The 25120-nt window shown below is 35.8% G+C and overlaps 3 protein-coding genes and 4 non-coding genes across 7 annotated transcripts in view; 4 read left to right on the top strand and 3 right to left on the bottom strand.

The window, feature by feature from the left end:
• Window positions 1-893: 893 nt before the first annotated feature.
• On the bottom strand, window positions 894-2919 carry clec-93 (C-type lectin domain-containing protein). Its single transcript, NM_060465.2, has 4 exons — window positions 2829-2919; window positions 1558-1610; window positions 1342-1507; window positions 894-1300 (listed from the first exon to the last, which is right to left on the bottom strand). Exons 1-4 carry the CDS (start codon window positions 2914-2916, stop codon window positions 939-941), a joined length of 669 nt encoding a protein of 222 aa, NP_492866.1. The 5' UTR covers window positions 2917-2919; the 3' UTR covers window positions 894-938.
• On the bottom strand, window positions 2746-2807 carry ZK39.11. The gene has a single exon (NR_050542.1). It is a non-coding gene; the product is annotated as an Unclassified non-coding RNA ZK39.11 (non-coding RNA).
• Window positions 2746-2807, top strand: ZK39.13. The gene has a single exon (NR_050543.1). It is a non-coding gene; the product is annotated as an Unclassified non-coding RNA ZK39.13 (non-coding RNA).
• A 7442-nt stretch (window positions 2920-10361) lies between the features above and the next one.
• The window catches only part of hmr-1 (Cadherin-related hmr-1), a gene marked incomplete at both ends in the record, with an annotated part of 58910 nt that continues 44151 nt past the window's right edge, over window positions 10362-25120 (top strand). The window contains 10 exons of the mRNA NM_001026479.4: window positions 10362-10523; window positions 14698-14847; window positions 15291-15707; window positions 16078-16211; window positions 16308-16602; window positions 17064-17223; window positions 21952-22143; window positions 22342-22582; window positions 23458-23804; window positions 24706-25028. Of these exons, the coding sequence (NP_001021650.1) occupies window positions 10470-10523; window positions 14698-14847; window positions 15291-15707; window positions 16078-16211; window positions 16308-16602; window positions 17064-17223; window positions 21952-22143; window positions 22342-22582; window positions 23458-23804; window positions 24706-25028 (2313 nt within the window). The remainder of the gene's footprint in view (window positions 10524-14697; window positions 14848-15290; window positions 15708-16077; window positions 16212-16307; window positions 16603-17063; window positions 17224-21951; window positions 22144-22341; window positions 22583-23457; window positions 23805-24705; window positions 25029-25120) is intronic.
• Window positions 13432-13491, top strand: ZK39.12. The gene has a single exon (NR_050541.1). It is a non-coding gene; the product is annotated as an Unclassified non-coding RNA ZK39.12 (non-coding RNA).
• On the bottom strand, window positions 20906-21289 carry Y52B11B.1 (uncharacterized protein). The gene is made up of 2 exons (NM_060463.6): window positions 21098-21289; window positions 20906-21042 (listed from the first exon to the last, which is right to left on the bottom strand). Exons 1-2 carry the CDS (start codon window positions 21266-21268, stop codon window positions 20935-20937), a joined length of 279 nt encoding a protein of 92 aa, NP_492864.1. The 5' UTR covers window positions 21269-21289; the 3' UTR covers window positions 20906-20934.
• On the top strand, window positions 23870-23947 carry Y52B11B.2. Its single transcript, NR_050540.1, has one exon. It is a non-coding gene; the product is annotated as an Unclassified non-coding RNA Y52B11B.2 (non-coding RNA).

The following is a 25120-nucleotide window of genomic DNA, read 5'->3' as shown; positions in this document are numbered from 1 at the left end:
GATTGGCCTCACCACGAAGGGTCTCACTACGATGGGTCTCACCACGATGGGTCTCACCACGATGGATCTCACCACGAAGGGTCTCACCACGATTGGCCTCACCACGAAGGGTCTCACTACGATGGGTCTCACTACGATGGGTCTCACTACGATGGGTCTCACCACGATGGGTCTCACCACTCCTTGCCACAGGTTGCTAGCAACTATGGCGGTTTTGATAAAACATTTGTTGATATTTTCAAAATTATTTTGGAAATGTACTAGATATGAAACGAATACTTTCAAAACAACCGACCTTCACAAGATTCACTCGACGAAGAAGCAACTGTATAGGATATCCCAATTACTAATACTGTCACTGACAAAACCTTGAACATTTTAGACTTTGCAATTCTGATGTGGGTACATCACATTTTATACTTCATCACGGTGGTTTTTTGCATTATGTATGTTGGTTATTGAAAGTCACGGAAACATAAAGAAGTTCTGCAGAATGTGCTTTGAATTTTTAAAAGAACCACAAGAATGAAACTATAAACGAATGCAACAAGTAGTGGGACTGTACTCTACAAATGACTCGGCATCTCGTGGCCACTTCTAAGCCAACTTTCCCCAACTTTCGCCAACCCTTACTAACTTTTTTTAGTTGTTCAGAAAATAAAAACGCTGCGCAATTTGCTGGTACAATAATATACATATGTCCACAGAAAATCGATACCCAACGTTCAAAATTTGAATGATATTCCAGTTTTAGGGTAGCTGCCAATGAAATTTTATTCAAAATTGCAAAAAAATAATATTTTCTCCAAAACTAAAAACACAACTTTTTCAAAAACTTTACCAGTTTCTTAGACACAATAATATCAAAAATCGATTGAAATTCTAGTTTTAGCTTGCAATGAAAATTTATTCCAAATTCCAAAATATTTATTCACAAATTATCGTCGGGAGCTCTTCTTTCCACATACATAGCCCGACACAGCTCTCGGACTGGGATCCGAGGGATTCATGACACATGCCACGTCATCTAGCATTCCAGGCTGCCACATCACATGTTTCACTCTCAACGAAGTTCTCGATGAGAGAAGAATTGCCCACAACTGAGTCTTTCCATGAGCATTGTCTGGCTGCTGGTGGGCCCTAACGAATCCAGCAATTCCGGATGCTGAGTTGTCAGTCCAGTAGAAGGAGTTGGTAGCGGTGCACTGGGAGCTTATGCCATTTCTTGTGCAAGCAGCAGTCCGCTTTGCACCGATCCAGACGGAACCACTAGCTCGGTTGAGCACGGAAAGAGCCATGTCTGAAAATTTTACACTTAACTGGCTCCTGTATAAGGCATACTGGATATAATACGTGCTTCCTCCATATTTTGCAGTCCGGAAAGTGTTGCGCCATGGGATTTGCATTGAATCTCTGCATTTGCTTGAGTTAGATACCCACCGAATGCTCGGACACACCAGCCACCAGATGGACGGTTCAATCGACGCCATCCAGCTCCACAGCCGCCCTGGAATAGATACGTATAGGCATTATTATTATTCTAATGTACCAGCTTACATTTGCTCCGCCGCCTGGAGGTCTTCCACCTCCATTGCCACCTCCACGGCCACCTAAAATAGTAATTATTACAAATCGATAGGTGAGAATGGTTTTTGAATACCTAACTTCGGAACTTCATATACTTCATTTTGACAAAACATCTCAGAGGCAAAAACTAAACTTAGGAAGCATTATTTTCGGCAGCCGAATTTTTTTCTGGGCATTTCTTGTCTTAAGTTGTAATTAATTCATTACCAAAAAAACCGCCAAAACCGTATTCAGTTTGCTAAAATCAGTCAGGGAACTAACTGAAGACAAGTGAGGATTACGGTATAATCATTCAAGCCCAGTTTTTGGTTTCAGTTCATCTTTTCTTTTCTCAAATCGTGCCACTAATCACGGTAGTAATCTGGTTCATCACAGTTAAACTTTTTCTCGTCACTGAAGATGAACTGAAACCAAAAACTGGGCTTGAATGATTATACCGTAATCCTCACTTGTCTTCAGTTAGTTCCCTGACTGATTTTAGCAAACTGAATACGGTTTTGGCGGTTTTTTTGGTAATGAATGGAGCCTTTCTTAATTTTCGTCTTTTGTTAAACTGAGACTTCAAAAGAACATGTCGTACGGCCTCAACTGACACTGCCAGGTTCATCTCGCTCCTACTTTTCGAGCAAGTCACTGTTCAATTGGATGCACGACGAACGATTTTTCGCTTGGGTCTGACAGAAAGAAAAGGTGTGCGACCAGAAGACTTTTTTGTGCAATAAGCGGCAGGATTGGAAGCATATCGAGTGATCATATCTCTCGAAAGTTTCAAATCACGAAAAATTTGACGATTCGAGAAGCCTTGAGATAATTTGGCACAATTTGTCCTTTTTCGTAGTCAGTTGAAGTTATTCCACGACCACATAGCTGTAAAAACACAAACGAACATGAAACTTAACGTTTAGCAAAAAAAATTGCAAAGAAAACGAAAAAAGACAACAAAAACCAAGGGTGGCCGTATCATTTTGTGGATTTTTTAATATGGTTTTTCATGAAAAAATGGTTTATCTTTTTTACGAACGGTTCAGGTATATTTCCAATACTTATCTGAAAGCAAGTTAGTATAGCGAACATTTTCACAAGAAACTATGTTTTGCTATCTCAACCCAGTTTTGAGTTATACCAAAATTTGGGGGTGGCCGTATCATTATGTGGAGCACTGTATATATATATATATATATATATATATATATGTACCATAATATATACGTACATATATACATCATCATAGAAAAACCAACCTTCACAAGATTCACTCGACGAAGAGCTAAAACCAATTGCAGTAGCTGCTCCAATAACCAATACTGCCAATAATATGATCTTTATCATTTTTGCAAAGTGTTGGAGTTTTACAGGTGTGCTTATGCTCCGAACTCTGTTTTATACTCCAAACGATACATAACTTTTTTATATGCTGGTTTTTCAAAAATACGCAAGTTTTGCAGAAGGAGAAATAGAGGAGGTAGTCGAAAAGTATTTAAATTTTTCATTTAGCAGTGAAAAAAATTTTTAAAGGTGCAGTACCGTCGGTGCCTAGGTAACCTTTTTTACGTGTTCATCAAAAATTATATTATGGTGCTTTTAAGAAGTTGAAGTACCCCAGGGCTTCTTGAACGTGTATAGTTTCATCTGTGTGATTTTTTTTCAAATTCAAAGCACATTCTGCAGAATTTCTTTATGTTTCCGTGACTTTCAGTAACCAATATACATACATCGCTAAAAGTTATATACAACGAAAACCTACAGATCTGTGATGATGTGCAAACTGTAAAAATATGTACAAGAGTTTGCCAGATAACAGCAATTGCCTAAAAGTTTCGACAAATGTGGTTTTGAACATTTTTTTTGGAAATTTCAATCTTAATCGGCAAAAATCATATGAATCCTATGAAGAAAATTCTATAAAAATATCTAAAGAAAACGGAAAAAAATCAGAAAGGCACAGTTTTTAATGTTTCTGTCTAATAAAAAACCTCAAAACATTTCCGGCAAATTTGATATCCGGCAAACTGGCGAATTGCCGATTTGCCGAATTTTCCGGTAAACCGGCAAATTGCCAAAATTAAAAATTTCCGACAAATCGGCAAACCTGCAAATTGCCGGAATTGAAAATTTCCGGCAAATCGGCAAATCGGCTAATTTCCGGCTAATTTCCGGAATTGAAAACTTCCGGAAAATTGGAAAACCGACAAATTGTCGGAATTGAAAATTTCCGGCAAATCTGCAAACCGGCAAATCGTCGGAATTGAAAATTCCCGGCAATTTGTCGGAATTGAAAACTTCGGGCAAATCGGCAAACCGACAAATTGTCGAAATTGAAAATTTCCGGCAAATCGGCAAAGCGGCAAATTGTCGAAATTGAAAACTTCCGGCAAATCGGCAAGCCGGCAAATTGTCGGAATTGAAAATTCCCGGCAAATCGGCAAATTGTCGGAATTGAACATTTCCGGCAAATCAGCAAACCGGCAATTTGTCGAGTGGCAATTTCCGCCCACCCCTGAATGTGAGTTAAAAGCTGGAATAAAAATCGGAAAACGAAAACTTTTTGCTGAAAACGAGGAGGACTTTGGAAATTTCAGACTAAAAATTTAATTGTGATATCCAAGGCTATCTAATTTTCAGCCTAAAATTATCGATTTTTCCTAACACCTTGCCTAGTTGGAAGTAATTACCTATTCCCCCTAATCTACCCCGTTTTGGTTCCAATTCAATTTCCATCTTATCCCCACTCTCCAGATCGCATGACTAATCCAAAAGCTTAAAGGCGTACGTTGAAATTTGATGTGCTCTTCTCCATCCTCTCCTGCATATATATTTTGACTCTTTTAATAGGATGTGCTTACCCTCTTTTTCCTTTTTCTTTCTATATATATGTCCCTTCCTGAGAAAAGAGTATTTTTGGGAGATGGGGGGTGTGTGTTGAAAGGAGAAAGGATTAATTAGATTTCCATCTCTTAAAGATACTCATTTCCTTTTCCGTCTTGCACTTCTTGGGTAGGGTGTGAATGACCGGATATTACAGGTGTTTGGGAGGTCCTCACTACAAACTACAAAAATCCTTCAGCAAAAGTTCTTGACCAAACTCCAAAAACGGTGGTTCAAATAGATTCCGCCGAATTATTTTTTAAATTGGAAATTTTGAATTTTTCTGCAAATCCATTTGTTAAGAATTATAGTTTCTAGTTATTTCAGGTTTGAAAAAACAAACTACAAACTACAAAATGTTTTGACTGGTTGTAGCTGACAGAATACAAACTACAAAAACAGTCTGACATGCTGAGAAGTGTATACAGTAGCCACTTTGTGGATTGTAGTTATTGTAGTTTGTAGTTATTTAAGTGTGTTTTTTTTAGTCTTTCCCTGACCATGAAAATTCTCATTGTTTGTAAAAAATGTCTACAACGTATGTCGATTAAATGGACCTTAATTTGAATAGTAATTGTGTAGTTTATAGTTTGTAGTTTGTAGTTTGTAGTTAAAAATCTCATTTTTTCAAAGTGAACCAAACTCTCCATGCAACTTATAGAACCATAAGCTACAAGGTTAAAGATGCCTTACACCGAATCGGTCGTCTGTAGTTTGTAGTTTATAGTTTGTAGTGAGCCGAAAATTATTAAGGCGCCACAAAACTGAGCTCAAATAAGTCATGGCCAAAAAAAGAAAATAATCATTCTCAAGAGACTGATTGGGAACTCTTGAAAGTGCGAAGTAAGCTTTTTGAAAACGCTATTGGTTGAGGCTCAAGGGCTACAAACTACAAAAGTTGGTTCAGCCTCAACAAAAATTGTTTGTCACATTAAGCCGAAACCCAGTGGGCTCTTCAAATTTTCCTCTTTTCTCAATATTGAAAAGGCTATGCCTAATTAAATTAAATTCCCCCTTCCAAGATGAGTACCGGATATTAAATGCCCTGATCGGTTAGGGCGCACATTTCTGGTCTTTTGTAGTTTGTAGTTTCTAGAATAAATTTATGGGTCAAATAACATTAGAGTTTGTAGTCTTTGAGCCCCCCAACGGACCGGGTTTTTTTTTGTTGTTTACTTCGCGTTTTGTTGTAGAAGTTTCAGGGTTCTCGAGTTCCCAATTGGTCCCCCGGATGCCCTTAAACCATGACTCACCCGAGCAATTTTTCAGGGGCTCTCTCTGAAAATATTTCATCACCTTATTTGTTTTTTTTTTTTTGGGTAGGAAATTCCTACTTGGAATTTAATTTAAATGTGGTAAAAGAGGTTGTTGAGACGGAAATGAGCATGTTACGAAATCCAAAAATGATGAGTAATTGTTTGTAGTTTGTAGTCTGCAATTTTCAGCTAAAATTTTTGATTTTTTATATTGTGTTGGTAAAGATTTTGTAGTTTGTAGTCTGAAAGTTTGAAATTTTCAAGTTTTTTGAGCATTTTGAGCATTTGAGCTAATCGTTTTTTTATTCTATTGGCGAGAAAATTCTGAATTCGACCAAAATTTTTATTAATTTTTTGTATTTTTTAAAACAAAATTTTGAAAACATGTAGTTTGTAGTCTTCCAGCCTCAACCAGCAACGCAATTTTAGTTGAGGCTAACATTTTTGTAGTTTGTAGCAGGGGTGAAAAAAAAAGCAAATCGGCAAACCGGCAATATGCCCGATTTAATTTACCGAATGGCAATTGCTGCCCATTTTTAGAAAATTTAAGTGAGGCTACTGAAAATGTAGTTTGTAGTCTCTGAGCCTCCGCCAAAAAAAGAGCCATAAAATTTCGGAGCATCAAGGTTGTCGTCGAGTGGTTGTGGTAAGGGTGACATTTAATTTCATACTCCCCCCTCCCACTCCTTCCAATACGAAATTTATCGCCTTTTTTGCCTCTTTTTCTTCACATTTTCTTCTTTTCCGTGTGCTTCTTCTCAAGTCAAGCTTCTTCTAGAAAATGGAGAAGCCTTGTGTGCACTATACATAAGGAGAAGGATGTTTCGAAATTGAATTTGAGAGCACGGAAAGCGAAAAAGAAGTGAGAAGAAGGCAATACGGGAGGCAAATGGCAAAAAAAAGTGCAATTTTAACCTAGTTATGAGCCATTTTTGGGAGGCTCTGGGCTCAAAACCAGGTTTGGAACTTGGGTGAGGCTAAGATGGGGTTGTAGTTTGTAGTTTTGTGAGCTTAAACTGCTATAACCTTCTAAATTAGTACTATAAATTGCAGTTTGGTTGTGGTTACCTAAATATTTGTAGTTTGTTGTTTTCGAGCATTGTAGTTTGTTGTTTTCGAGCATTGTAGTTTGTAGTTTGTAGTTTGGAGTTTGTAGTTTGTAGTTAGTAGTCTGCGAGTTCTTACCGCCCCAACCACAGTATGCAATTTCATGAAAAATCTTGAAACATCGTCGTCAATTTTTTTTGTGATTCTGCTTTTTGCACGGGTTTTGGAGTTTGTAGTTTGTAGTTTGTAGTTTATAGTTTATAGTTGTAGCGTGAAAATTGTTGCCTGTAGTTTGTGGCTTATAGTTCAAATGCCTACTAAACCCCCACACTGGAAAACTTGCCTACACAACAAGTTTGGGTCCAGAATTTCAAAATTTTTGTAGTTTGTAGTCCGTGAGCCTTAACCATTTTTTGAATCAATTTTGCTAGAGGCTAACGATATTGTAGTTTACAGTCCTCTAACCCTATTTTGGTGAGGCTGAAAAAGTGTAGTTTGTAGCCTTTTTCGACGCAGGCTATTTTCAGATTTCGTAATTACTTTCAGCTCGAGGTATTAGTATATAGATTCCCCCGTGTGTTTTTCCCAAAACAATCCCCCCTGCGCATCTCTGCGTCTCCACACTCTCTCACCGGTCACTCCAGATGGCTCCGCCCACTTTTATTTGTTAGAGTGTCTGCGTCTCTACTGGCTTCTACTATTTCATGCAAAACCACTTTCGGATCATTTTCCAAGTGGAAGGAGAGGATGATCCAAATCCAATTTTTGTTCCTTCCGAGAAAGAGCAGCTTTTTTGGAGGTTTTACGATTTTTGTAGTTTGTAGTGTATTAGTCTTTAATTGTTAGGTCTTAGTGAGATTTCTCATTAATTTTTCTGTAGTTTGTAGTGTAGTTTGTAGCCCTAAAATTGTTTGTCTACTTGAATTGAATTCGGAAATTTGCACGTCTTTGAAACATTTGCTTTAGGATTTTTGAAGTTTGTAGTCTCTGAGCCTCAGCCATTACCAAGAGACTAAAATTGTTGTAGTTTGTAGTGTAGTTTGTAGTCTAAATTTTGTAGTCTCCACTATATTTTTGGTCCGGACTTATAATGATGCTTAGCCTTACACAACAAAACATTTTGGTTGAGGCTGAAAGCAGTTATAGTCTGTAGTTTTGGCTTGTAGTTTGTAGTTTGTAGTTTGTAGTTTGTAGTTTGTAGTTTGTAGTCTGGAGTTTAGCATCCACCAACACTAAATAGTTCCAAAAACCCAATAATTTCGAGTGAAAAATCTATGTTCTCGATTCAGATTTTCAAATTTCGGTTGAAATTTTTGTAGTTTGTAGTGAATATTTTGTAGTTTGTAGTGTCTCTGAACATCAACCAACAAGTAATAAATGAACACCCAATGCTTTATGTCCACACATCCGTCCCCCCGTCTTCTTCTGAAAAGCATCGTCCCATCCATTATTCACAACTACATTACTCTTCTTTCCGGCTTCTCCTTCTCAACCCGGTTTTGGTTGAGGCTCACGGACTACAAACTACAATAATTGTTTAGCCTCAACCAGTTTTTTTTTGTTGCTTGATGTGATTTATAGTAGTATTTGCCAAATTAAAAATTTGTTTTTTTTTTTGAAAAGTTGAAATTTGATTTTCTCGAGAACCTCACCAAAATTTTTTCGAAAAAAAAAATTCAACTTTTGTAGTTTGTAGCCTATAAGCCTCAACCATGCAATGCCGTAAGTCAAGCAAGAGTCAAAATTCCAAATATAATTTAATTTCCCCCTGTTTCTTTCACTGTCTGCGTCTCTCTAACCCTCTCTCATTACCTTCTCCATTCTCCAGGAGCACCTGCTCTTTCCAATGTTTTGTGAATGCTCCAAAACATTCTTGACATACATATGTATGTGTATGTATGTGCCACTCCTTTTTAATTTCCCCCTGTCTTGTACAATGTATCGGCTGGTAATTACGGTACCCCTGAGAGGAGGAGACAGGTGGGGTGAGAATTTCTTAGCTCCGAGAGCATTTGCTCCAAGAAAAGTCTACTAATCTTGGAGTCGGTTGAGGTTGACACAGTTTGTAGTTTGTAGTTTGTAGTTTGTAGTTTGTAGTGTGTAGTGTGTAGTTTGTAGTTTATAGTTGCTGGAATCCCAAGTTTTGTATTACCTGATTTTTTGGCCCCGAGAGCATTTCAGTTTTTTTAAAAGCTAACAACACTTACTATTCGTTTTAAGATTGGTGCAAAAGTTTGTAGTTTGTAGTTTGTAGTTTGTAGCCCCTGAGCCTCACCAAATTTCGAATTCGACGAATTTTTTTTGTCGTTTTCTCCGAAACTTCTAAGAGCCCAATTCATCAATGCCATCCCCCTGCCATCTATTCCACCCATTTTGTCCTTAAAAATGGACTTTCACTAGTGTCTCCGTCTCCACCAATTCCACACTATTTCTCCATGGAGCGGCGGCAAAAATGAACATTTTGGGGATTAGTGGAGACACTATCAAAGAGTTTCCCAAAAAGAAAAACAGAAATTTTCAAAGTTTTTTCGTTCAATTTTTGGGTTCGTAGAGACTACAAACTACAAGTCAGATTGCCTCAGCCACAATGCAGTGAGGCTCATCGACTACAAACTACAAAGTTTCAAGCTTTGATAAACACAAAATTTAAACAATTTTCGAAAAATCCAGTGTTTGAAAATTTTCAAAAAAAAAAAATTTCTTTCAGAAACTGGTTTTTTTTTCGCCCAAAATAAATGAACTTGTCGTTCATAGTTTGTAGTCTATAGCTTGTATTTTGTAGTTTATAGTTTGTACTATGTAGATTGTAGTTTGTAGTTTGTACTAAGTAGATTGTAGTTTGTAGTTTTCAGTATGAAGATTATTGCTAGTGCGAGTTTTTTTTCTTAATGTCTTCCAAAATTTGTTGGATTTTATTGCCAAAATTATTTTAGTGTGTAATGTGTAGTTTGTAGTTTGTAGTTTGTAGTTTCGGCTATTCATAAACATTAGTTAACCCAATTCAAGAAAAAAAATATTTTTTTTTCCAACAATTTCAAAAAATGGGTTTTTTAAATTATAAGTTAAGTCAAAAAAAATTGAAATTGAAATTCCCAAACTACAAACTACGAAAATAGTTGAGGCTCAGAGACTACAAACTACAAATTTTCCTCAGCCTCACCCAAGCTAGTTTTCAGCAATTTTCATTAGTTTTATGAGGAATTTCACCAAATTTTCGCCGAAATTGGTGATGAATGCTTCATCATCCAGTGTATTTGGCATAAGGATGTCTATCTAACTTCTTTGAATGAATAAAATTGAATGAAATTTGTGAGTGTCTCTCTCTCTTTTCTTGTTACTTACCACCCCCATCATCAACCACTAGTACATATTTTGTTTAGTTGACGTTTTGGGTGAGGCTAACGTACTTTTGTAGTTTGTAGTATGTCAGAATTAATTGGAATTTGAAATTTTAAAGTTTTGGAAGTTTTTAAAATTTTGAAAAAAAAAATCCAAAAAAAAAAATTTCCAAAAAAATTTTTTCCGAAATTTTTTTCTACCCTCCAATTTCCTTAATTTTCTTTCAAATTATCTAATTTTTTTCCTAAAAAATTCCAAATTTTTCAGAGTATCATCTACATTTCACAAATGGAAACCCGGAGACACCTACAGTAACCTCGAAGGGAGCATCTTTGAAAATATCTGGTAAATCAGATCGATTTTGAAGGAAAAAAAATGAGTTGGAACATTTTATTAATATTACTCATTTCGAATTTGGACGAAGTTTTGGTAAGTATTCCAATTTTTTTTGAAAATTTTGAAAAAAAAAATCTGAAAATTCACTTCAAAATTTGGGCTATTCAAGGCTATAATCTTTCGACTACAAACTACAACTATTACGCTACAGACTACACTGTAGTTTGTAGTGTACATTGTAGTTTGTAGTCTTAAATTTCATATCTTCTCAGCTTCCCCTATAGAATATGAAATTTGGCAGCTACTGTAGTTTGAAGTAATGTTTTGCATTTGTAATTTAAATGTTGTATTTTTTAGTCTTAATATTGCAGTTTGTAGTTTTTAAATTGTAGTTTGTAGTTTTTAGATTGTAGTTTGTAGTATAAGAATTGTAGTTTGTAGTCTAAAGATTGTATTTTTAAAAAGGATTAAAGGACGATCCGTTCTTCAAGTGCTATGCACTGCGGATCTGGGATTCAGGTACACTGCCTGGTGGTGATCCCTCTGGGCTGTAATTTAAGCCACGTCCTAGCCGGGGACTGTGGCCGATAATCCAGTCGTGGATTGCTCCACTTCCCAATAGAGGCTGGGTGAACCTAGTGGGTGAGGCCGGACTTGAACTCGTGACCTCCAGACTGCTAGCGGCCACCACTACCGACTGAGCTATCTGCCCCCTCAAAATTCAATTCTTGACGTTTCAAGTCTCCGAGTAAATCAATCAACTACCGATATTCAGTTGAGGCTGAACATTTTCTAGTTTGTAGTGGAAGAATTTTAGTTTGTAGTCTGACAGCTTGGGTGAGGCTTAGGAATTTGTGTAGTTTCTAGTCTTTTTTCTTTTCGAATAGCTTCACGCAACATTGCCCGTTTCGCCTTTCCCATTTCCGATTATCGCATCCATCGGTCTCATCTATCCGGAAAAAAAGCGTACAATTTACGCCACTTTCGATATGATATGTCCAGTGGAGGGACGGAGACCAGCTAATAGGTCAAATGCGCAAAAAAGTGCCGCTGGGAATGACGGCAGATGTCCGGCATGTAAATGAGAATGTAATTTTTTTTTGGTGAGGCTCAAGGGGACTTTGTAGTTTGTAGTGTACTGGCGTCCCTGTCAAAAATTTGAAAAATGAATGACAAATTGTCAAAAACTGGCACGGAAGATGTAAGAAATGTAAGAAATGCGAAAAAATTCCCATGAATTTCAAATTTTTTTGAAACATTTTTCAAGTTGTGTAGGAGTTTTTTACTTGGTTGAGAGGTTCTGGGGATTTTGTAGTTTGTAGTTTGTAGTATGTAGTTTGTAGTCTGGCAGTCTTACCCAAAACCTTATTTTAAATTGAAGCTTCCGAAATTCCGAAAAAAATTGGTCCGAGTAAAAATCTGAAAATCTGGAAAACACACACACACATGTTAGAGGGGCAATATTTGTGTAGTTTGTAGTTTGTAGTCTGTCGGCCACGCCCAATTTTTTTCCCAAAATTTAATGATAGCTTCAAATTTGGTCCCGAAATTCTAAAAAAACAATTTTGAAAAATTGCTAAATCTGGAGAAAAACCTTTAGTTAATAACTCCAGTAAAACTGTGTTAAGCCTTAGTTTGTAGTTTGAAGTTTGTAGTTTGTAGTCTGTCGGTCTCACCCAATTTTTCCCAAAATATAGTGATAGCTTCAAATTTGGTCCCAAAATTCTAAAAAAACAATTATGAAAAATTGCAAAATCTGGAGAAAAACCTTTAGATAATAACCCCAGTAAAAACAGTGCTAGTTTGTAGTTTGTATTTTGTAGTTTGTAGTCAGTGAGCCTCACCAAAATTTAAAAATTCTGAATTTTATCAATTTCTAGCAATATCGAACACATCTAACTCAAAGTTTTCACCTAAAAACCAAAAAAAAAAAACTGTTTAGGGTGCACCATAACTCTGTGCCATATCCTGTTGTTTGTAGCCTCACCCAACACAGAGAGATGATTTACACGCCGGGATTACTCAGCTTTTCGCACATCTGGACACGAGACAGAGCCTATCCTCCTGTGTTAATACCATCTGCCTTTCCCTGCTTCTTGTTTTTCATTTATTGGCGGATAGGGAGGGGGGTAGCCCCAAATGGATATGGGGGGCATAATGTAACACATTCCATTGTGTATATTTATTTAGTTGTTAATGTTTTTAGAGTAGAGAGATATATATATATATATATATATATATTATAAATGGAAATGAAATCGCCTAATGGATGTAACTGGTTGAGGATTGGCGGAGGACGGCAAGGCACAAAAAATTTGGAAAAATCATCAAAAAATTTTTAAAATTTCGATACTAATTGACACAAAATTTACTTCACATTTGTCACGAAAATCAAAATTTCCAACAATTTTTCAGCAAAATTGAATTTTAAATTTTAATTTTTCCACTAGTGCGTTTTATTTCAAAAATTGTTGTAGTTTGTAGTTCCAATTTGTAGTTTGTAGTTACGGAAAAAAAACTTTACTTTTTCAGACTAGTTAGCATTTTTATCTAACATTTTTGAAACAATGGTTGAGAATATGGGATTTTTGTAGTTTGTAGTTTATAGGTTGTAGTTTGTAGTCCTAAGAAAACTTCGATTATATTTAGGAACTCAACTTTCTTAGTTAATTTAGCAATTCCCATCAAAAACAATTTCACAGCTGAGGGTAAATTTGTAGTTTGTAGTTTCACTAAGCTTCAAGAAAACTTTAAATTCTGTAGTTTGTAGTTTGTAGTCTCAAAAAAACGACTATTTTCACAAAATTTGAATTTTAATTTTTCGATAATTTCCACGAAAAATTCCAAATTTGCCTCCAAAATTTTTTTTCGTTTTTTCAATAAATAATTCTGGGCTGGAAATGTTGTAGTTTGTAGTGTCCCTAAGCCACAACTGCTCATGTACCCTTTATTCAATTTCCGGTGTACTCCAAGAGCACATCCAAGTGTGGCTCAGCAGCATAGAAAGAGAGAGAGTGAGAGACGCAGGTGTGCGGGAAAAAGTGTGTGTGTGTGTGTGTAAGCATATGTTTATGAGGGGTGTACCCCCGTTTTCAATTGAACACATAGTAACCAGTAGTAGTCTAAAGGGTCCTTTATGATCCCCATCTCTTGTTGCCACAGGGCTTCCGCACCCCTCCAGGACATGGGCGGTCGACATGAAGCTGAGCACTGATTTGAAGGGACTTTTGGTTGAGGCTCATGGAGCATGTTGTAGAAAATAGCGGACCCAGTTAAATTCTATACGTTTTAAAAAAACAAAAAACTGGAAAAAAATTCTAAAAATTAGAATTTTTAAGAAATTTTGAATTTGGTTGAGGCTTGGGGAAGTTGTAGTTTGTAGTCTGTGAGCCTCAACCAAAAAATTTCAATTTTCAATTGCATCTGAAATGATCGTTCTGTAATGCAAATTTAATAATGAAAACCGGTTGAAAGTTGTATTTTTATTTATTTTTTAGTGAAAAATGATTACAGAGAACATTGTAGTTTGTAGTTTGTAGTTTGTGGTTTTCATGGTCAAAGCCTTAACCAAAATTTGAAAAAATAAACAAGCTGGTGGAAAAAATTCCATAAAACATAAAACATGAAATCTTTGATATAACAAAGTAGCTTTTTAGCCTCAACCACTGCTAACTACAAACTACAAACTACAAACAACAAACTACAAACTACACTCTACAAACTACAAACTACAAACTACAAACTACAAACTACAAGCTAACAGACCTAAAAAAATCAAATTGTAGTTTTTATCTCAACTACCCAAACTACACAAACCTCAACCAATTTTTTAAATTTCAAAAATTATTAATGGTTGAGGCTCACAAACTACAAACTACAACTTTTTTTCTTAAAATATCCTAACTTTGTAGTTTGTAGTCTTTGAGCCTCCGAGCCTCAACCATGTAATTCAACACATACATAGTAACTATAAGTTACAAATTGAATACGTGGGGTGTCAACATGCATCCCCCTGCCGGAGCCCATAAATTCATTCACCAAAACTCGAACAAATATATCAAATGACATGAATTATGACTCGCACTCCCTGGGTACGCATTCGAATTTTCATGAAATTTAGCGAAATGAGCAGTGAATTCGGAAATGGGGAATTTTTTCAGAAAAAAATTTTGAAAAAACGGAGCGTTTTGGACCAGTTTTCAGCTTGAGTGAGGCTCACAGAGTGTTGTAGTTTGTAGTCTACTCTAATTCATTTTTTAATTATCAGGCAAAAACCCTGCTGAAACTGCCGTCAAATGCGCCGCCCGGATGGCTAATCAGTGATCTTCAATTTCAAAATCTCATCGGCGACTCGGAAATCGCCACGTTGCAGCCATCGATTTTTAGCACAAATTTTGAAGTGGAGGATGGGTACAGGGTAAGGTATTTGTGTAGTTTGTAGTGTCCATGAGCCTGGCGCGAAATTCAAAATTTTAAAATTTCGTAATTTTATTGCAGAAAAGTCTTGCGGAAATTTTGGCGCGAAATTCAAATTTTCTGAGAAAACAATTCTGGCGCGAAATTCAAAATTTGATTTTTCAGAAAATTTGGAGGGAAATTCTAAATTTCTGAGAAAATACTTTTTGGCGGGAAATTCAAATTTAAATTTTTGGAAATTGTTTTGACGGGAAATTCAAATTTTATTCAAAAAAACACACTTTTTGGCGAGAAATTCAAATTTTCTGAAAAATACATTTTGGCGGGAAATTCAAATTTTCTGAAAAAAGTTTTAGGTGGAAATTCAAATTTTTCGAGGCAGTTTTTTGACGGGATATTTGTAGTTTGTAGTCTCCTAGCCTCACTAAACTATAAAAATTTCAGATAATCACCAACACTACCGTAACCCAATTCCACGGAGAGCTCTTCGAACTATTTTTGAACGTAAAAGAGCAAAATTTCCAACGCCTGGTAACTCTCCACGTCTATGTAGATCCACGTGGTACATCCCAGCAGCCGGCAACTTTTCTATCTACCGTATACCATGCTACCGTATACACGTCACAGCAGCCCGGGAGTACTGTAGTTTTCTCGAAGCCGATTACAGTTAGGAATCGGAAAAATTTCGTGATTTCTCCAATTTCGAAAATCGATAAAATCAGTAAATACAGCAGTCCGTTTTCCGTGATGACACGTGGAAAATCAGTCGATATTGTGATGATGAAGCAGAAGCTTGAGGAGGATGACATCACGCGCCACGTTATTTTTCTCGGAGCATTTACAGAGAAGACAGGGGAAATGGCAAGTGTCGAAAATAATGTAGTTTGTAGTATTTAAATACTTGAAAATTTGTGGACTACAAACTGCAAACATTAAGCTATAAACTACAAAATAAAAACTACAACTACAAACCGAAAATTTGCATTGAGGAGCCAGGTGAAATGGGAAGGGGATATGGCTTACAAGTAGGATGTTTGTAGTTTGTAGGTTATAATTTGTAGTTTGTAGTTTGTAGTTCAACACTTTGTCGACTACAAACAAACCTTACACTACAAACTACAATTTTAGTTTAGCCTCAACCAAATGTTTGGCCTCGAACTTTACCTGAGGCTAAACTTTTTTGTAGTTTGTAGTGTTAAAACTTAAAAAATATCGATTTTTATAATTTCAGATTGCCCAAACCAAAGTGATCATTGACGTTATCGACTCTGGAGATGTGCATTTTCTGCTGAAATCCAAAAAATCGATCGCAAAGTTCGCATCTGCAATTCCGGCCAATTCAACGGTGTTTGACGTGGAAAAAAGGTAGGCTACAAACTACAAACTACACAATTTTATAGCCTCACTCAAAACGTGTAGTCTGCAGTCTACACTACAAACTACAACATCTCTTTTTTGCAGAAACCTCTCGGAGCCCCTCCTCTTTCACCTTGAAGAGCCATCCCGATTTTTCAAAATTGATCAATTCTCTGGCCGAGTTTCTACCGTACTCCCAGTAGGTTACGGTACCTACCATATCCACGTGGTCGCCCGAAACCAGAAAAAACAAAGATCCGATGCTTGGCTCGAGATTTCGGTGAAAAAAGAGCAGAAGCTGGAGCCGATGACATCATCACGTTCGCGGCGGCATCTGGATGATATTGTATTTCGAATTCCGGAGAATACGACTATGGAGGACATTGAGAAGAAGGATATGGTATGTGTAGTTTGTAGCTTTTGTAGTTTGTGGTCTGTGTGCCTCAACCAAATATTAGAACAATTGCTGAAAAAGTAGTTGGTGTATCTCAAATCCCCTAATTTGAAATTTTAACGCATTTTTGTTTATAGTTTGTAATTTGTAGTTTATGTAGTTTGTAGTTTGTAGTTAGTATTTTATAGTTTTTGCTGATTTTTGTAGTAAGTGCCTCAACTCATTTTTCAAGCACTGCCATTAGTTTGGTATTGCTCAAAGCCTAGGGATTTTTCAAAAGCAAAAAACTTGTAATTTGTAGTTTGTAGCCCGTAGTCTGTAGCCTGTAATCTGTAGCTTTTAGTTTAGATCTCAACCAAGTTTTTATGGACCATTAAAAATTTTAATTTTTCGAATTTTGCTCCAAGCTTGAAAATATGTGTAGTTTGTAGCCTGTGAGCCTCAACCAACTTAAGTTTTTTTGTCAGAAAATTCCTTTGTTTGCTGGTGAAACAATTGGAGAGATCAATGTTGCCAAGGAATGGCTAAAAATCGACGATGACGGGAAAATTCACCTTTTGAAGCCATTAAACTACGAAAAAACTAGTTCCATCATCGCAACTGTGCCTATTAATGGATTGCAGAGTAGTGAGTTTTTGAAAATATTACAAGAAATGTCAAGAAAAACTGAAAATTTCGAATTTACATTAAAAATATCAAAAAATGCACCGGTGGCCTAGTGGGTTTTTGCAGGAGCGGTGCGCTTACAGCTCCGGGGTTCGAGCCCCACTGCCCTGAACTTTCTTTTATTTTGTTGTTAAATTCTATACTGCTCATATAATATTAGATAAAAGCCTGAAAACAAGTTTCCCGAATTTTTCAAAGAAGTGCCCGCGTGGCCTAGTGGGTTTTGGTAAAAGTTACCACTTACAGCTCCGGGATTCGAGCCCCCATGCCACGAATTTTTTTTTGTTGTTAAATGCTATACTAATAGTTCACAAGCATATAGACCTCTAAAAATTTTGGAAATTTTCTTTTAAAAATTCAAAAAAAAAATTTTTTTTGAAATCAAAAAAAATTCCAATCAAATCCCAGTATTCAAAAATTGTGCATATTAATCAACACTTGGTTGAGGCTGTGCAAACATTGTAGTTTGTAGTCTCCCCGTCAATCACGTTAGGGCCACCTGCTCGGACCTCATTGATCTAAATTAGGTGTCCGTTGCGGAGGGTCGGGGCGGGGTGCCACGTGTCATCAATCATCATTACTTCTTTTGGAAAAGGGAAATTTAGGAATTTGTAGTTTGTAGGAGGACAGCCTCAACCAAAAATTTAGGAAAAGCGGGGGATGCGGAAAACTTGAAGGTTAGAAGTAAATTTGGCTTAAATTTTGTAGGTTTTGTAGTTTGTAGTGTGACCTAGTTTCCAAAAAGTTAATTTTGTGGACAAAAATAGGAGGGAATAAAATTTAAAATTTAAAATTTTGAGTTTTCAAAAAATTTTCAAAAAAAAAGTGCGCCGGTAGCCTAGTGGGTTTTTTGCAAAAGCTTCCAACCTCAGCTCCGGGGTTCGAACCCCCGTGCCACCAATTCTTTTTATTTATTATTGGTAACTATACTGACTAGTTTCAAGGAGCATAGACTTCTGGAAATCCGTTTTCTGGAATTTTTCAAGAAATTGTCCCGGTGGCCTAGTGGGTTTTTTGCAAAAGCTACCACCCACAGCTCCAGGGTTCGAACCCCAGTGCCACCAATTTTTTTTAAATTTTTGTAACTAACTATACTGACTAGTTTCAAGGCCAACATACGTCTGTCTGCGATGCAATTTTGATTTGGAATTTGGAGTTTTGAGATGATGATGGTTGTTGGCTAATCAAATTGCATCTTGAAGCACCCACCATCCGTCGTCAACATTTTCCGGATGTCAGTCAGTTAAAGGGTCACTCGGTGGGGTCTCCAGAGACCAACACAGGACAAGATCCTAATACAATTACGTTGAAAGGGACTGGATGGGGGGGCATACTCCAAGATGAACCCTCACGATTTTTAATTGATACTTGTGCAAGTAAGGGGACCAAAAAGGACAATTTCAAGGGGTCACTTTTGTAGTTTATAGTCACTGAGCCTCAACCAAGTACTCTTGAAGTTTGAGACAAAAAAAATTGAAATTTTTATTTCGAAAAAAAAATTGCAGGGAAGATTAAATATTGAGTTTTAAATTTTTTGGCGGGTAATTGAAATTGTAATTTTTTCTTTTTTTTTTGGATAATATTTTAAATTTTGTTTCTTCCAAAATTATTTGAAAGTTTAAATTTAGATTTTCAAAAAATTCAACAATTTAGGTTTTTTCAACAAAAAAAAAGTTTCTGAAATTAAAGTTTGCAGAAAAACTGTAGTTTGTAGTTTTTAGTTTTTAGTTTGTAGTTTGTAGTTTGTAGTCTGGGATTTTTACACAAAATATTTTTTTAATTGATGCTTCATATTCACTCCGAAATTAGAGGTTTTTTTGTAGTTTGTAGTTTATAGTTTGTAGTTTATAGTTTGTAGTTTGTAGTTTGTAGTTCGCAATCCTCGAAATCCTCGATCCATCCCAGCTGAGCCAAATATGGTGTCGATTTAATATTTAAGAAAACATATGCAAATTCAAGACAAATTAAAAAAAAAATTTGTATCGGTTCTGAAAAATTCCAAAACCTGGTTGAGGCTCAGCCCATTTGTAGTTTGTAGTCCCTGAGCCTCAACCATTGTTTTTGTGATTTTCCGGACCACTTTCCACCATAATTGTGCTTATTACTTCAAATACATTATGCAAAAAGGCGACAAAACGGAGCCATCGGCTCCTTTTTTCCCGCCGACCGCTTGTTTTCCATGACATAAGCCCCCGATTCATCTTCATCTCCGGGCTTTATTGCGCGGAAATCGGGTTGGTTGAGGCTCAGGGACTACAAACTACAGTGTTGTTTTTTTTTCAAAATTCCCTACAAACTACAGCTGTTTGTTTAGCCTCAACCAAGTGAAGCGTAAGAGGGATTACTCTCTCTCTCGAAATCCCAAATTAGGTGTCAGTTGCACCATCATCAATCCTTAGCCCCTCAACCACTCGCCTTAAAAACCATCTGCTCCTCGTTTCTAAATGACAAGTGAGTGAGCCGGAATTGGAGCTACTTTTGGTAAATTGGGTGTCACCACCTTTTAGGGAGAGGCTCAAGAGAGGGTGGTTTTCAAAAAAAAAGTGGGAAAAAACCACAAATTTAAAGACTAGAACACATTTTAAATAGGTTAGATGATAACCTCAAAAAATAAAAAAACTATTTGCACTTCGGTGGTCTCGAACCCCGGTGTTGTGAGCGCAAAGGGGGTTTTGTCCGAAATCCAACTGAGCCACTCGGACATTTTTCGGAAAACTCGCCAAATGTATTTTTTATTAGATATTTTCGCAGTTTTCGTTTATGGTTCGTAGTTCGGGATACTTTTTGTAATGATAAAGAACTTTTGCAATCTGTTCAGTACCAGTACTCCCACTGTGCAGCTATCTCACTCTGCGTCTCCCCGCTTGCCCATACTATCTCGTCAATTGGATTAACACACAAAACAATAGAGCATATGTCTGCGTGCGCGCGCATATTCATAAGTGAAAGCATATGGTAATACAAACAAATATTGGGATTAAAATGGATGATATTGAACGGCGGGGGCTTTGCTTTTTACTGAAAAAGCATGATTTTAATTGGAAATACCTCCTAAATTTTTGTTAAAACACCTTAAGAAAAGCAAAAAAGGAGTATAAAACGATAAAAGTCAAGTTTTTCTAAAGTTTTTCATATAAATGTCCGCGTGGCCTAGTGGGTTTTCGCAAAAACTACCGAGCACAACACCGGGGTTCGAACCCCCATGCGATACATATTCTTTCTCTTGCTGTAATTAGTTACGAAAGCAATTTTAAATTCACATAGACATCTGGAAATCCATTTTCTCGAACGTTCCTAAAAAAATGTTGGATGGCCTAGTGGGTTTCGGCACTACACCTTCCACACATAACACCGGGGTTCGAGTCCACCTACCCGGAATTATTTTTTTAACAACTGAATTTACTGTAAACTACAGTTCAAAATCATTTAGACATCTGGAAATCCATATTCTGGAATTTTTCGAAAAATTGTCCGCGTGGCCTAGTGGGTTTTTGCACAACACTTACCGCGCACAACACCGGGGTTCGAACCCTCACAGCTGAATTTTCTTTTTTCCAATAAGTTATTGTAAACAATTTTAAAGATACATAGACTTCTACAAATCGATTTTCTGGGCATTTTCACAGCATAAAAGCCAAAAATGTAGTTTGTAGTCAATTTATTATGCATTTTCTATTCAAAATTTGGATCATCAAATGGAATTAGTACATCATCTCCAATACTTGGTTTCGATTGTCCACCGTGCAAACGGGCTCCGTGAGCTCGGGCTTCAATTGGCAGCTGGAAAATTGTAGTTTGTAGTCTAACCAGATTTGTAGTTTGTAGTCTAGTTTACCGCTGAATGCACAAAACCCTTTCCATCTGGAGCATTGACTTGAATTTGAAGATTTGATAATTCTTCGTCGTCGGATTTTTCCGAGTTTTTGGATTTTCTGTCTGGCGCGGTTACGGTTAAAGTGATAAGGATGGTTGATATGATTAGGAGAATAAGGAAATAATAACGCATGGCTTGACGGGAAAGAGATCTGAAAATTTTATGAGTTAAGGGTAATTTTAAGAGAAAAATTTGCGGTTTTTGAGGAAAATTTCGAAAAATTGTTTTTTTAATTTTTGGATTTTTTAAAATTGTGTTTTATTATAGTTTTGCACAAATTTTTTGGATAAATTTAATTTATTAGTACATTGAAATTCCAAGAAAAATTATTTAAAGTAGGTGAAGTATGGAATTTTGAAATTTAGAAATTTTCCAAAAAAAAATTTCAAAAGAAAATTTTTTTAAAATTTTTTTTCCTTTTATATTGATAAGACTTTACAACAAAAATATTATAAAAATGAAAAAACATTCAGAAACATGCAAAAAAGATGACTAAAATCGCTAGGGACGGCGAAAATGTCTAGTTTTGTACCCCAAATATCAAGTTTATCAGGCTGGTTTTTTCCCATTGATAAGGAAAGATGGGAGGGAGGATATGGAACGGATTTATGATGTTGATAATATTATATATATATATATATATACATGACAGCTATACACAATATATCAAAAAATCAGCAAAAAATCAGAAAAAAATAACCTTAAATTTTTGAAAAAAAAAAATTTTTCAAGATTTTTTTCGATTTTTTTTTCGAAAAAAAAAATTGAAAAAAATGAAAGTTTCTGTATAAAAATTGATTTCAAATATTTTTCAGCCCGCACCCAAACCATCAGAATCCACGTGGCAGACATTGATGAGCCCCCGAGCTTCGTGAATTCGCCGCTCCCGATGCTCGCAGTGGTCCCATTGAACCCGACAATTGGACGTATAGTCTATCAATTTGTGGCTAGAGATGAACATGGAGATGGAGATTCAAATGTTCTTTATAAAACTATTGATGTTATACGTATGTTTTTTTTTGAAATTTAAAAAATTGGGAAAAAAATTATTAATTTTTTTTTTGAAAATTTTTTCTCAAAATTTTCAAACTCTTATAACTTTCTCAATTTTCAAGATATTCCTTTATTTTTTAATACAAAATGTCCAGAATTTTTCAAATTTTAACATTATCACAATTTTTCATAAAAATCAATCAATTTTCCAGCCGCCGGATCCTTCATAGTTGACCCGAAATCTGGTGTTGTACGTACTGGATGGAGTAAATATGAACGTGGTGATACCTACCGTATATCAGCTCAAGCTATGGATTTATCGCCATCTGATAATACTACCTCACAGCTTTCTGAAGTTGCGATTTTGGAGATTTTAGCTGATGAACGGCCGCCGCAATTTGCGAAACAAGAGTATGAAGTCACGGTTTCAGAGGATAATTTGGTGGACTATAGGTTGGTTTTTTAGAAATATTGTATACATTTTCAAGAAAACTTAATTTCCTTTATTTTGAGTCAAAAATGACTGAAAATAGTGAGTACAAAGAAAGTTACAGTAATTTGAAAATTTTAGAATTTAAATTTTTTTTCCGAAAAAAAATGTTTTTTTCCAACACTGCAATTTTTAAAAATTGAAATTATTTTATAATTTGATTAGGTTTTATTTGAATCAATCAAGCATTATTTTAAAAGAATCTCCACATTTTTTTTACAAAAAAAATTATTCAAAAATCTGGGAGACTAGCAAAATTAGAGCGATTTAAAACTAACATGAATAAAAAAAAACGAAATTTACTTGGTAACATTTTATTCAAATTTGAATTTTTTTTTGACTGTTTTATCGAAAAAATTATGTAAAAATCTAGAAGAATAACAGAATTAGAGGGATTTGAAATTTCAAAAAAAAAATTGTTTTTGATTCTTAACGATTTTTTTTTCTAAAATTTTTGTATAATTTTTTATAGCATTTTATAGCATAAAACATACAATTTTCAAACATTTTCAAATATTTAAGTTTCGAAAATTAAAAAAAAAACTATAAATTGACAAAACTAGAGCGGTTTGAAATTTTTCCAAAAAATAATTTGATCTGATTTTTTAATGCAGATTTTCTTTTAATTCATAACTAGTACGTGTAATTTTATCAAGTTTTCAAGATTTTACTATAGTTTTCTTAAAAATCTGCAAAAAAACGCAATAGCTAACCGAATTAGATGGGTGTGAAAAAGTGCCAAAAAAATCAAATTTTCAAAAACCCTCTTACTCTCTCAATTTTCGATCGTTTTCTTTAATTTTGATCTCAATTCCCGCACAAATTCTTCCATTTCCAGCGTGGTAGACGTGAAAGCCCAATCATTCCGATCCTTCGAAGACGGGCGGTCTAAAGGCCCAATAACCTATTCCTTGGAGGGAGACACCCCGGAAGATGAGACAAAATGGTTCCGAATCGACCCATCAACTGGAATAATTCATTTGACACGTCTTTTGGACTTCGATGATCCAGCTCTTCCAAAATTGCACAAGCTTAAAGTGACTGCACGGGAGGATAATAGGGAAAGCCACGTGGATTTGACGATTCGAATAGATGACGTCAATGATAATGTACCTACATTTACAAGGCCATTGTATACAGCACAAGTTAGAGAAGATATTCCATTGAATCAGACTATTTTGAAAGGTTTGGCTTTTTGCGAAAAAAACATTTTAGTTGAAAAATTCCATTGAAAATTACTAGAAAACCTATAGTTTGCAGGTTGTAGTTTGTAGTTTGTAGTTTGTAGTTTGTAGTTTGTAGTTTGTAGTTTGTAGTTTGTAGTTTATGGTTTGTAGTTTGTAGTTTGTAATTTACAGCTTATATTTTTTTAGTTTTAGTTGCATAATTCTGCAACAACATTTAAACTATATAAGTTCCACGTGGGATCAGTGTCCTGAAATTGACAAGAATCTGACTTTGTGAATTGTAGTTTGTAGTTTGTAGTTTGCAATTTGTAGTTTGTAGTTATTGTTAGTTTCATTACAGAAAAACTGGCAGGCCTAGTACAAAATAAAAATTCCCATCATCTTGAAAGAAAAATAGACCTTTCAGTTTGTAGTTTTTAGTTTGTAGTTTGTATTTTGTAGTTTGTAGTTTACAGTTATTAGTTTGTAGTTTGTAGTTTGTAGTTTGCAGATTATAGATTGTGGTTTTTAGATTGCAGTTTTATAATTATGCAACAACGTGGAAACTAAATTAATTCGAAATAGGAGTAAGCATTATACTTTGTAGTTTGTAGTTGGTACTTTATAGTTTGTAGTTTGTAGTTTGTAGTTTGCAGAAAGAATTTTAGTTTACCGCTTTTAACCTGATTTAAAACATGTTGCAAACAATTTCAGATAACTTGTATAGTTTGTAGTCTCTAGGTGGGCGACTAGAGACTACAAGAACTACAAAAACTACAAACTACAAACCAATTAAAAACAACAAAATTTGTAGTTTGTAGTCGTTAGGCCTCAACCAAAGGTTCTATACTAAAATCTACGAAAAACTACTAGGTTGGTGTCATTTTCCAACACGAAAAACTGAAATTTAAATTTTCCAGTGACCGCAGTTGACAAGGACACTGGGGACAACTCACGTATCACCTATTCCGTTGATAATCATAACTTCTCCATTAACTCAAACGGAGAAATCAGTGCAAAAGTTCGCCTGGACGCTGATCAACTGAACGAGCGTCATTTTGTTTATCGATTTAATGTGACCGCCCGTGATCACGGGGAGCCCGTGTCGTTGAGCAGCAGTGCAATGATACATATTCGAACTGAGAATACGAATGACGAGAGTGCTGTTTTCCTGCCGACGAGCCAATATACCGCTTTTGTGGCTGAAGATGCTCAGGGTGGAACGCCGGTTATTCAGATACAGGTGAGTAGGAAATCAGGCGTGGACGGCAAACGATTTTTTCCGGCAAATCGGCGAATTGACGAAAAATGAAATTTCCGGCAAATCGGCAAAGC

The sequence above is a fragment of the Caenorhabditis elegans genome, chromosome I, assembly GCF_000002985.6.
Source record: "Caenorhabditis elegans chromosome I".
Lineage (NCBI taxonomy): Eukaryota > Metazoa > Nematoda > Chromadorea > Rhabditida > Rhabditidae > Caenorhabditis > Caenorhabditis elegans.
Note: the sequence above shows the minus strand (reverse complement) of the source record. Positions and strands in the feature narration are given on the sequence as shown.